Source organism: Montipora foliosa, chromosome 11 (assembly GCF_036669935.1).
Source record: "Montipora foliosa isolate CH-2021 chromosome 11, ASM3666993v2, whole genome shotgun sequence".
NCBI lineage: Eukaryota > Metazoa > Cnidaria > Anthozoa > Scleractinia > Acroporidae > Montipora > Montipora foliosa.
In genome coordinates, this window is record NC_090879.1 from 17952410 (window position 1) to 17964909 (window position 12500).

The following is a 12500-nucleotide window of genomic DNA, read 5'->3' on the forward strand; positions in this document are numbered from 1 at the left end:
AATTCGAAGATGATGGCATCTTATAATAAATTATTATGTACCATACAATCACTTGATGTGGATTACTAGTGTTGATTCCATTTTGGTTTTGGATTTCACTGAGATTCATTCATTTCAGATTTTCTACACTAAGCACGAGAGAAACACACTCTTGCAAAATCATTCAAATTGGTTTTTTGTCCATTATATCCACAAATTATAGATGCCCATCTGCTTGCCATGGCAAGAAATGGTATCCTCAGTTAGTATTCAGGCACTGTACCTGGCCAAAAGGTTGACGAGTCTGTTGTTGGTTTTTAGGTCAATATACATATATGCATACTTTGAGAAAAGAAACCAAGTTCAATGGACAAGTTGTTGAAGTCAGAACAAGTTTATCAGCAAGGGACTATGATGTAAATTGTCAATTTTATAATTAGCATTCATATATCATAATAATATTGTAATACAGTTATCCCTCACCCTTTCAAGACAGCACCTGTCCCAATCTCATGTAGTGAGCCAAAGATAGTGCTCCAGAATATATACCGGTATATATATATATATATATATATATATATTTCTTTTTTTGGTAGACTCCAAATGAAATAAAATTAAATTAAAGCAGATAAAACACACATCTTGTCTAATTCATGATTGTAATCTGCTGCAGATTTTGTATTCTCAACTTGATTTCACACGTCAATCAGTTTTCAAGACAAGAAGATGCTTTATGTGGAATAACCAGTACTTTCAGCTTGATATCTACAAAGAACCATGCCATCCAAGGTAAAGTTATGCTTAACCTTTTGAATATATATTTTAAGTCAGCTTGTTGATGTTAGACACATGATTGTGTTGACTTGTTTTCCAAATTCTCTTCAGTTGCTCTTTCTGCTGTATTTTTTTTATATAAAGCAAGACTTTAATAGATTATTCAAGGAGATGTCCAACATATTTTCCACATAATTGTTTCTTTGCCATTGACAGGTGTAAAGGGCTGCTAATTCTTGAAACATACACAACCAACACTGGGGATAGTATGGAGACACCAGACTTCCTGGACATTGTAAAGGAGGTCACAGGCAACCCACTCTACTCCATGTTTAACTTATCTCTAAAAGACTAGAAGAAAAACTAATAATTTATTTTGAAGTTATCCTTTGAATGGAAATATTTTTTTCAAGTTTTATAGCTATTTACTTGGAAAGTTCTGCTTTTGGTATGTGTACTATTATAATTCAATTATAATTGCATTAACCATTGATGATGATATTTAATTATGTGTTGATCTTGTTTCCAAGCAGTCTGAGTATGTCATATCATTTCATCAACCTTTATTCCTTAATTGTCTATGATGTTAAACAAGGATATTGATGTTAGTTCCAGTGTGTTTGTGACTACTGATTCTCTCTAGGTGGAACCATATTAGGTACATTTTATTTATCTGGTGATAAGGTTCAAAGAATAGATTATGACCTTTGGAATACAACCAAATGAAACACCACCATCAGGACACCAATATTGATTGCCATGGATTTGCAAAACGTTCTAAAATTACGATAATTACTTTTATTCAAATGTGAAGTTACATGTGTTATAAGGATGAATAAATTAATTAGCATTTGAAAGAAATAAATGTAGGTAATTTAGGAAGACTCAAATGAGCTGTGTGGCAGCATGTGTTTTAGTGGTGTTAAAGAATTTTAAAGATGACTGGTAAATTAAAAATGACTTGCCAAGAACACTTTTGACACTATTTATAATACACAATCAGAAAAAATTGAAGAGTACAAGGCTTTTCATTTTTTCAGCTTGTATTTGCCAGCTTTTTGCAGGGGTTTCAATTAGTCTTTTAGTAAATGGTAGCCTGTGTACATCCGCCGCCTCCCCTGGAAAAAAAAGAGGAAAAAGGGGAGGAGGCGGGTGTACACAGGCTAAGTAAATGGCTGGTTTTGTGAGCTAGGTGGCTGTGGCAAGAAAGGGGCCATAAGGCCCTTTTTCCTAGGGGTGTCTGGGGGTAGACTCCCCCAGAACATTTTGAAATCTAGGGGCTTGGAAATGGCATTTCCAGCAATCTGGGCATTAACATCAGTCACAAGTATTTACTAACACGAAAAAAGTTAGAGGCCAATTTTTTTTGCACTCTCGATCTCGTTGAAATATGACAAAGTATTGCCTCTAGCTGCAGGGTTCGTACGCGTCTTGAAAACCCTTGAATTTTGAGAGTGCATTTTCAAATCTCTGCTCTTCATTGCTGGTCCTTGGAAGTCCTTGAATTTTTTTCTGACCCGCATTTTTTATCTTTGAGAACTTCAGTGAAAATAATCAGCCACTCAAGTCATGTCATAGAAACGCGACAAGCTGTGGGGTCGAGAATGATTACCAGTGCCTTTGCATTATTTTCACGCATGTACGTTACGGAAAATGAGGAAGAACTATACTGTCAGACCATTTCTATGGGTAAATTCATCGATGTAAATAAAAAAGAGGTCCTTGAAATTTCAAAATTTGGTCCTTGAAAGTCCTTGAAAAGTCCTTGAATTTTTGGTCTGAAAAAGTGTGCGAACCCTGTAGCTGCTCGCTTTCTAGTTGTCTCTTTCATTTTTAAAAAAAACAACACGTGGAAAACCAGAATGGCGCAGTGAATGTGGTAATGTGTCGTTTAGACAAAGACTCTGGATGCTTATGATTTCAATGCACTCTCAAAACATCGAGCACATGGACATAAGGTGAAGGAAATCTAATCCAAACATCTCTAGCGGGATAAACATAAATTCACAATATCCGGCTACTAAATTTCTGGTTTGTAATAGGCTGATTTAGCAACAGAACGGGAACGTCAGTGGCGACGGCGCACACAGAAAAAACACCAACGAGAATTCAGAATAGAATAGACCCCTTTGTTTTCTTCTCTATTCTAAATTCTTATTGGTAGTTTTGCTGCGCGCGACGTCGCCACTGACGTTCCCGTTCTGTTGCTAAATCAGCCTAGTATGAACACGAGGCAAGATTTGGCACCAGTCTTGCTCCTCTATTCATCCAACATGGCGGACTGCAAAGATTGCGTTGGCGAGTGGCAAAGGTGAATGCACATAACTTGGAATTCATAAATAATATCCAACATCCAAAAAGGAGCAGAACATACAGCAAAAGGTTTCTTGATATTCTAGTTTTATTGAATGGATCAAAGTGAAATGGTGAGAATCGTGTAATTCAAGGTTCTCAAAAAAGTAGGCAGCGATAACTTAACAAGTAGCCGGCGGAGTTTGCCAGTTGCCGGCTTCTAATGAAACCTCTGTTTTTGGGGGTGTGATGGGAGAGAATACAGATATGCCAGCACATTAAATATTTGAGATGAAACTCTCAGAAACAGTTCCCCAGATAAAATAAATGTAAGTGTATACTTTTCTCACTAATAAACATGGTGTCCAATTAGTCCTAATTTTCTTTAATTCCATAAAGCCTTTTTGTTCAAGTGATGTATTAAATTGCTAATCTTTTTAGCCTTCTTTTAGCCATTTTCTGGTTGACAGAAAGTGCAGCATGCTTTCTTAAGGGTGTAAAATGTGGACGCAAATGAAAAGCAAGACAAGATCTCAAATAAATTTGTACAAACACTTTATTTTAACTTAAAAATTTCACAAATTGTTTGCATGTTTACAAGCTGACCGCTTTCCAAGAAGCAAAATCTTTCAAAACCTAGGATTAAAAAAAAAAAAAGGTTTGATCACCAACAAGTCCTTTATGGGCCAATATGTAACTACCGGTAGGCTTTCAACAAACAGGTGCAACATGTTTGGTTTTTAGATCGTATCCCATTTTACTCCTAGTTCTGCGGTGTTAGGCCAATTTTTGAGCAAACAAGATACATGTACCAACAGCTCTTTCATTCCGTTATGGCCAAAGTATGAACACAACAATATTAAATAAGCTTGCAAACTATCTAAACAATGTCGGTCACTGTTCTGCATGCACATTACACATGACCTCCAAAGGATTTACATAAACCATCGATAACATTATTGCAAGTTGTAGAATACATTTGCACACACCTGCTCATTTTCAGACAGCCTTATTATCAAACAGTAGCTGCTAATACATAGATGTTATTGAACTAGTGTTAGGTCCATACTGGGAAAATATTGGTCGAGTTCCTTCTTTGGACAAGTTTATGGCGAGGTCCATGAACTTGCAAAAAAGGAACAAAGACCAATATTTTCCAGGACAGACTGAACAAGCTAGTTCAATAAGGTTTTTATTATATTGGCTCTCTTGCACGGGGTTTTCTATTCATCGAGTCTTGCCTCTTCACCTACTTCCGTTAATGGTTCTCGACAGTAATATTTGTACTGGAACTCTGACTTCATTAAATAGAAAAAAACATTTCTTGCATTTTTCTTTTTTATGTCTGAGAAAAAGGAAACAGAAAATGGGAAAAGTTTGGCAACCTATGTATGCTGCTCCGTGACCGCTCCATCTTAGCAGTCTATATTGCAAAATTCTAACTGCTTAGAGAAAAAATCTGAATTCTTCTTTTCATTTCAGACCATTTTGCCTACATGTATATAATAAATGAAAATAACTGTCAGGTATTTATTGTTAAAAGCAAATAACCAAGAGACTGCTCAACTCTCAGTTTGCAAAGAGTAACTTAGCCATGAAAAGTTTTGTAAATGCTGGCATCTGTTTGTTTTACTAACTTTTCAGAACTTTGACTTCTTGTTGAAATTACTGGCCAGGAGCCGAGAGACTTTTGTCCATAAACTTCCTCTTAACAAAGCACATCCACCACTGAAAATACAACAAAAACAATGAAATGGTCTCAATGATAATTATTATTTTGAATGGAACATCACCAAAGTGCAACAAGAAACAGTAGTTTGTTGAATCAGCACCTTGATGTCAAGATCAATCCAGACTCTTTAACAAACCTTGCATGATAAGTAAGCTCCACGATACCCTTTATTACACTTATTACACAAACTAATAATGGTTCAGGCCAGTTTGGGAGTCAAAGGGTTAATAAATACATTTGCAATGAAGAAACACTTTGTATTTTCCTCTGTCTTACGCCAGACGATTTTACTCGTCAATGGGGAACCTTCAGGAGTCAATGGGTTAAACTTTGACAGATTCTTAGAGTGCCACACCCACCTTTGAAGGTTTATCTGTTTCTGGATCAAAGACAGCTTCAATCAGTCTCAGGCCAAGCTCTTGTCTTAACTGAGTGAGATATGACCTCATAGAGTCTGAATGAAACAGGGAAACATTTACAGAGAACAATAGTTTTAATTAGGTTTATGAAATGAGGGCTAAATCACACTCTAGGTTTAATACGAAACCCGAGTGTACAAAAATTCAACCCATGAATAAAATTGGGAGGTCACAGGTTTGAGGCCCAGCTGAGAAGAAAGTGCTGCTTTTGAAATAATAATTATTATTCTTTCACCTTCAAATAATTACATCTGCAAATGGTTCTACTTTCACGTCTGTTGGAACAAGGCTATAAACCATTCGTCCCCTCTCATAGCCACTGTGAGAAACCCACTCACTGGTTGAAAGGAGTAGGGGATGGAGTCCTTAATGTTTTGGTATGGAGGGCATCTTTTCACTTCCTATTCAAGTCCAGCCACCCCTCCCCCCAGAAAAAAACCAGGAGAGTTGGCTGCACACTGAGGCTATTCACTTCCATATTCAAGCAACAATAAACCTGTTCCCCCCCCCCCCCCCAAAAAAAAAAAAAAAAAAAAACAGTAATAATTATCAATATGGTAATTAGTAGCCCTAAAAGTTTAAGACCTAAACGGGAGAAGCTAAAAGATGTAGTTCACATGATTGAAGTTCAGTGCTCTTTCTGTAACAAAAAAACTGGTATTTATCAAACACATTTGCCAGTAAGTGTGATCTTTATAATAATAATAATTACTAGTGGCAGAGTAGCATTACAACAGAGCATTCATCTTGACCTGCTTCAGCCTTGCTTGCTGGTTTTTGGTACATGGCATTTAGTGGAAACCCACTATCTCCTGGGAGAGTAAAATTAGCAACTGCTAATGTCTGCATTTCTTTTTTACCATCTGTTTTGGACTGACACTGAAATAAAGCATATCAAAACTTATTAATCCTGTGAGCACTCCCTCGCGCTTACTCTGTAGAGTGTGCAACACAAAAATGCTTGTACAGATTTTGCACCATTGTTTCTTTATTTTGCTTTTCTTTATGCATCATGCACTCTGTGGATTATGCAGAAGCAGAACTGCTCTTAGTCAACATACTGTTTGGTACAAGCCTGACTGGTAGACTGAGGGAATTTTCTGAACTTACCAGTACTCAAATTTTTCTCTCAACTGATGGAAGGATTAGCCATTTTAAAATTCAACACAGTCTCCTTTTCAATGAGACACCCGCACGTCAATATGTCTTGCCTCCACAAATTATTGTAATGTGTAGGACACCAATTCTTATTTTATTTTGTTACAATAATTCAAGTTTAAAGTCACTTGTGTAACCCTTGCCTCACTTAGATATTTGCATTCTGTGAATTGTACCGTATATATTTAGAGTAAATAATCAGTTTGTAATTTTACCCTTTGAAGTTTCTTTAAACATTCAGAGATGTACAGTGTGAGATAAATCAAAACACGATCAGCTGGGCTCTGAAAAAAAAAACCATTGCTGTTCATAAGTTTATCATAAATAGCAAGAGGCTTGCACAAGATTCTGTGATGCCAAATTCAATAACAATCACTATTTGATGAAATCCAGTCCCCTACTGATCCCTCCCATGCTCCATGCTTCTCCGGTATGATTATGGGGTGGGTCCATTGACAGGTATATTCCGCCCTGTGCACAATAGTATTAGTGGTGTTTGCTTCTAGACAGCATGCTTGTTGGTATCTCTGAACAGTTTTCCATTGTTTCACTTACACATATTAAATCAACTCTCAGCAGGTAGATCTACACCCTAACCCATCCAAACCCCCAATCTAAACCTGGCACGAACTGAAAATTCTTGCAAAACAAGTGTACGTTGTAAGCAAAATCTGTCACCATATTGGTTTACCAAGGCAATCCTTGCAGACTTTGTCTCATTGACTCAATGTGGCATCTGAACGCCACAAAGCGGTGTGAAGGCGTTATAGGAACTGAGTCCGAAGTCAACATGTAATTTGAGCTAAACTTCATAACTAAGTTGTAACACAATTTCACCAATACAAACCTTGATTTCATAACTTTTAAAAAATACGTTGGCTTTGAAATAGTAGATCGCTTCGTAAATTATATCGTTGCTTCCATCTGAAAAACAAATAGGTGCGAAAATGTAATTGATGATCGTTTTACATATATACATTATTTCGAATCAACATTCCCTGGAAATGCCAATGATCAAGCTGTTCACAAAAGATATACAGATAAACGTTCAACAGTTGTAGCTTTTAGGCTGACAATAACAATTATACCTCCAGGTGGAGCTGGTCCTTTGCACTTTGTGTTGATGGGCAGCAGTGCCATGTTGCCGATGGTACTAGCCGCTTGCAGTGATGAATGATAGGCCTGCAAGTTTGAACGATAATTGTCAATAAATGCACAGGAAATTTTTACTGCACAATTTACGAACTTTGAAGTCTTAAAAGAACGCTTACTGGCATAACTGAAGCAAGAAGTTAAAGACAAATTTCTCGAAAAGAATCACACTGCAACGGAAGTTAACCTCCTCCAACGGTATACCATATATGGATATTTTTCCTTTATTGTAACCAAGACCTTCTCCAAGAACCAAATTGAAATAGACTGGAATAGAGTTTCAACAAACTTGTTCCCAGGGTCTTTCCGACCGTCCTTTCCCGCCAAAAGGGAGTGTACAGCGTTGGCCGCCGTTGGCCGTCAACTTCATCATGTAGAAGAGGTTGATGCTTTGATATTTTGAAATGCATAGAAGTAGAATTTTTGGTACTCCGCCAGAACCTGTCTTCAACATGAAGTCAGCATGTTTGCCGCCAGAGTTATTAGAGGAGTCACTGTATGTTTTAGCTGATAAAAATGAAAAAAATATGGATGATGCCAGTAGAATACAGGGATTTTTTAAAGGAGGAAACACCGCTGGTAATTATCAAAATTAAAAAAACCATAACCCCAACGCATTTGAATTACCACTCCAACTAAGCTGAAGTTATTGTTTTCCAGAGTACGTTTTTCTTTTATGTGAAGAAATGGGTCTACCGTCACAAACACGTTTTTTGGCAATAGAAATTTTTGATAGGTAAGCCAAATGTTTTGCCTCCTTTTTGTTCCCTGTCTATTTTGATGAAAGCTGAAGTGTATAAAATTCCTCACAGGTTCATGGCCAAACATGTATGTGGCCTCTATGAACTAATACGTTCAAATTCAGAAACAAACCAGCAAAGGAACTGGAAGGAAGTTGAAAACAGAGTAAAAACACAGCTTCCCCTGAGAGTGATGTCCTGTGTGCAGCTTGCAAGCAAGTTGACCTCACATTACAAGGTGAAGAAGTGAAAGGATATCACATAAAGCTAACAAATCATTATATATTAACAGCAATTGAACATGACTTGCCGATTGCCCATTGAATAGAGTTTTAAAGTGCTGATGTCATGAAAAGTAAATTCAAATTATGGGATTTGTTGGGGTATTTTGAAAGAATAACACCTGCAAGGCCTACTTGCCAAAAAACTAGCATTATGGGGCAAAAAGGTACTAGTCCCGTTTTATTCTGATGACTCCATACAAATCCTTCTAAATTTGACTCTGTTCCTAACAATATGAACTGAGTCAAATTTTAAAGAATTTGTATAGAGTCATCAGAGCATAACTGGGCTAATATCTCGAACACACTTTGCCCTGAAATTCTAATTTTTGGTAAGTAGGCCTTTTGGATTTTCTTCTTTCATGATACCCCGAACAATCCCATAATTTCACAAATGCAATTTTTATGACATCACACTTTGGGACTGTGTGAGTGAACAAATGAACAATCAAGGAAGTGAATGATTGAATACATGAATGGATGAATGATACAAGAAATAGATGAATGAAATAGAAGGACAAGTTATTCAACAAATTATTAACTCTTGAATCCAGAACAAAGAATGTACAGATTTATGAAAAATGGTTTGAGGGCCTAACCAGGGAATTAGAGCTTCTTGTTTTCAGGATTAAGCTTTCGTCAGGAATCCCCCACCCTGACCTCCCCTTGGAAGTGTGCACCATTTCTTATGGTACTTGCATGAATTTTTCAGGCAGTTACAGCGAGCAAAGGTCAGAGATTCCTCAATTCCATTGGCCATTGCTACACTATTGCAAGTATAGTAAAGTCAGAGCTACGAATCCTTAAGACATTGGACTATCATATCCTCATAACAACACCTCTTACATTTCTGGAAACAATTTTGGAGATACTGGGTAAGTGAAAATTTTGACTTTGTCTGAAGTCTAATAATGCCAGTCGATCTTTCACAAGAATAAACTGTCATTTCTGGTTTGGTTTTTTCAAATGAGTTGTTAAAGAAATATTTGTGAGCTGTCATTTTGAGGATTAGCCTTTTTTTTTCAGCGGGAGGTTGCTCATTGTCATTTTTATTCTTACTACTTACTAGCTCTGATCATTACTGTTCGCTACCATTCAATTTTGTTAGCTATTGGTTTTAACAATTATTCCTTTCCATTTCATTTTTCCACTAAGGACACAATGATTCCCGCTCACAGGTTAAACTCCTACACGAATCCAGTGTGAAACTCCTTGACATAGTTTACCTCAAGTTTGACGAAATCTACAACAAGCTGTGCATGGCTGCGACAGGAGAGAATTGCATAAATGACAGGCAAAAGCTCTCTGTTTTAGCAAATGACCTCATGTTGCTTGCTGTGTCAGTAATTGGAGCAGCATCCTATGTTGTAAACCAGGCCACAAGTGATATGGTTTGTTTAAAATAATCTTGTGTTAATTTTTTTTGCTTCTAATTTTTGGTATTTAAGATGAAACAAGCCTGTACCTAAGCTTTAAAGATAAAAAAAGGTAGTGACATTACTGCACTCTTCCAGATTTACCATTATCATGGGCTAATGAAGACTGTTTTTCTGGTTATGTAGGTTGTGGAACAACTTGGACGGATCACTCAAATTCCAGTGGACGATATATTAGATTTTGCCACCATTATAATAGAGCATACATTATAGATGTAAGACCCAAGTTACTTATTTTTTTGTTGAACCAGTGGAGAACACATAGAAAGTGAAGACAATGGGCAAGGGAGATCCAAAACAATAAGTTAAAATTTTCGCATCTTCCACCCAGAAAATACTGCTCTTTTAATGGCATTGCTTTCCTTTTGGACATGGCCTTACATGTAACTGACAACAAATCTCTTGAATACCCTCCTGGGTGAGACAGAAAGCTTGCCCCCTGGCATACCTTGTTAGATTCAGCAAAGAAACTACCCTACTTGGTCTTGCATTGCTATAGTTATTTATTATTCATTCTATCCAATCTGATACCCAGAAAATCCATCTTTGGCCTCTGATTGGATAGTCTATACCAAAGAATGTGAATTACTACAAAGTGGTATGACAGCTAAAGCTACCAATAAAATTGTACACTTATTTTATACAGAAATTTATTTGATTTGCTTAACAAAATGGCAATGTACAGAACATAAACGAACACTTTCCATGACAAATTTACAATGAAAATCTGCTTTCACACTATTTCCACTTCAATAATGCATAAATAGAAATCTATTTTGCCATCTGCATGTTGTCACCTCATAAATATAATCTGAACGTATTTCTACCATAAAAATATTACTTAAGTTATCACAGGGTTGTTTTTCTTGTGCTTCAATGAGAATCAGTCCGATATCTTTTTAATGGTGGAGATCCACTTCCCTGCAAAGCATTGAAGGAAAAGGTGTGTTAACAAAATGGATGAAAAAACAGATTCCATAACACATCAGGCAATGACAATGTAAACTAGGGGAAGCATCAAGAGAAATCTATAATAATTATCTATTTGCTCACTTTTTGGTGGAAAGGCAGAACTTCATAATGATGCAAATACATTTGAATGGTGATGTACAGTGTAGCTATGCTAAAATCCAAGGGTAAACAAAGATATGGTGATGATGATCTACTATTACCAACCTCTGGATTGCAATCCTTGTCTAGCACACTAGTGATGTCAGTGGTCATTTGAGAAGAGAGCCCCTCAATGTCATTGGAAGGATCATCTCCGACACCTGCCAGATCGGTCACAGGTTGCAGTGAACTTTCAGTTGCAACATCAAAGTCTTGGGAGTCCTCATCATCTGGAACCATTCCTATTCCAAGTCTGTACGAAATTGTTGCACTCTCGTCACTAAACACAACAAATTATAAAATGTAGTCAAAATATACCATTGACTTATTATCATTACTTGTTTCCTGCTGAATTCTGTTTCTATTGTTTATTGTTAAGGCCCTCTATTTATAAATGACAAATTAAAACAACAAATGACCCTTGTTTTTCTGTTTTCCTCTAACATAGAAATACATGTACTGTACCTTATCCATTTCGAGTAAGTTGATTCACTTCTGCATAATTGTGGAGATTGTAACAAGACTGGTGCATAGATATTAGAGGAACCCAAGCCTAGCAATCATCACCCATTTAAAAACAAGGAAAATATTTTTCAGCTACCTTCCGAGAGATGGTACCATATTGCTTTCATCTCCTTCAAATCCATTTTGAGCATCGTCGACACCAGTGTCATCTTCATTATTTTCTTCATCGTTGTCATCGTCCTCCATGTCATTGTCATCATTATCATCATCATCATTGCTTGCATAGCTATTGTCAACTTCATTCTCATCATTATTCCCATCATTTATACTTGTTAGATTGCTGTCTTCATTCATGTCAAATGCAGAGCAAGAATTGTCATCAATGCTAATGCTTCCCTTGTCACTTCCATCAAAGTTAACTGAAAGAAAAGTTGACATCATTATATTTAATGATGAAGACATGCTGTTATCAGATCATGATCTATATGATGTGGCCAAGAGGCAGTGTCACACTGATGATTCTCATATAGATAACAGTTGCCTATTTACTGGTTTACTGAATGACTATTTCTAATTTTGACACACATGTAAAACCATGTGTTTCAGGTTCTTAGTTATTCAAAGCTCAGTGATTATGATTTCACTGCATTGGTTTCAGGATACAGATTATCGACAAGCCTGTAGTGAGCAGAGAAGAAAAGAAAGCAGATGTCCCAAGTCTTACCTCAGACAAAACTGATAGAAAAGTGGCTTGCCTCTAATAGACTGAATGCAAAAATGGCAGCTGATAGAGATTTAGCACTGAATTTACATGAAATTATCTTATCCTAACTTGTCTCTCTTTCTGGAGAAACTGACAGGTATCTGTAAATAAAAGACAAGACATGAGCTAGAATCAAACATATTTCTTTTATTTTGGAGACCAAATTTCAGCTTGATGTTTGCTGCAAATGTGATGATAA

General features: G+C 36.6%; 4 protein-coding genes across 5 annotated transcripts in view; 2 read left to right on the forward strand and 2 right to left on the reverse strand.

Moving 5' to 3' along the window:
- The window catches only part of LOC137977455 (TRPL translocation defect protein 14-like), a 16387-nt gene extending 14665 nt beyond the window's left edge, over positions 1 to 1722 (forward strand). The window contains exons 11-13 of the mRNA XM_068824678.1: positions 301 to 395; positions 653 to 768; positions 970 to 1722. Of these exons, the coding sequence (XP_068680779.1) occupies positions 301 to 395; positions 653 to 768; positions 970 to 1108 (350 nt within the window). The 3' untranslated portion in view covers positions 1109 to 1722. The remainder of the gene's footprint in view (positions 1 to 300; positions 396 to 652; positions 769 to 969) is intronic.
- A 1861-nt stretch (positions 1723 to 3583) lies between these two features.
- Positions 3584 to 7728, reverse strand: LOC137977461 (actin-related protein 2/3 complex subunit 3-like). Its single transcript, XM_068824686.1, has 8 exons — positions 7626 to 7728; positions 7443 to 7536; positions 7202 to 7278; positions 6570 to 6638; positions 5949 to 6075; positions 5137 to 5231; positions 4683 to 4773; positions 3584 to 3681 (listed from the first exon to the last, which is right to left on the reverse strand). The coding sequence occupies exons 1-7, from the start codon at positions 7629 to 7631 to the stop codon at positions 4711 to 4713; spliced, it is 531 nt and encodes a 176-aa protein (XP_068680787.1). The 5' UTR covers positions 7632 to 7728; the 3' UTR covers positions 3584 to 3681; positions 4683 to 4710.
- A 59-nt stretch (positions 7729 to 7787) lies between these two features.
- LOC137977464 (cyclin N-terminal domain-containing protein 1-like) lies at positions 7788 to 10309 on the forward strand. Its single transcript, XM_068824689.1, has 6 exons — positions 7788 to 8085; positions 8167 to 8242; positions 8319 to 8484; positions 9240 to 9402; positions 9683 to 9918; positions 10090 to 10309. Exons 1-6 carry the CDS (start codon positions 7911 to 7913, stop codon positions 10174 to 10176), a joined length of 903 nt encoding a protein of 300 aa, XP_068680790.1. The 5' UTR covers positions 7788 to 7910; the 3' UTR covers positions 10177 to 10309.
- The window catches only part of LOC137977458 (B-cell CLL/lymphoma 7 protein family member A-like), a 4257-nt gene continuing 2044 nt past the window's right edge, over positions 10288 to 12500 (reverse strand). For both annotated transcript variants that reach the window (XM_068824682.1, XM_068824681.1), the window contains exons 6-8: positions 11675 to 11957; positions 11140 to 11353; positions 10288 to 10884 (exon numbers count right to left, since the gene is read on the reverse strand). In XM_068824682.1, the coding sequence (XP_068680783.1) occupies positions 10837 to 10884; positions 11140 to 11353; positions 11675 to 11957 (545 nt within the window). In that variant the 3' untranslated portion in view covers positions 10288 to 10836. The remainder of the gene's footprint in view (positions 10885 to 11139; positions 11354 to 11674; positions 11958 to 12500) is intronic.

What these genes read in the sequence shown, in the direction of transcription:
- LOC137977464 (XM_068824689.1), top strand. Translation starts at nt 7,911, where the DNA reads ATGCATAGAAGTAGAATTTTTGGTACTCCGCCAGAACCTGTCTTCAAC. An exon ending in AGTTGACCTCACATTACAAG is followed by an intron (nt 8,485 to 9,239) that starts GTGAAGAAGTGA and finishes TGAATTTTTCAG; the next exon opens with GCAGTTACAGCGAGCAAAGG. An exon ending in AACAATTTTGGAGATACTGG is followed by an intron (nt 9,403 to 9,682) that starts GTAAGTGAAAAT and finishes TTTTCCACTAAG; the next exon opens with GACACAATGATTCCCGCTCA.
- LOC137977461 (XM_068824686.1), bottom strand. An exon ending in AGGACCAGCTCCACCTGGAG is followed by an intron (nt 7,279 to 7,442) that starts GTATAATTGTTA and finishes TTTGTTTTTCAG; the next exon opens with ATGGAAGCAACGATATAATT. An exon ending in TTAAAAGTTATGAAATCAAG is followed by an intron (nt 6,639 to 7,201) that starts GTTTGTATTGGT and finishes TTTTTTTTTCAG; the next exon opens with AGCCCAGCTGATCGTGTTTT.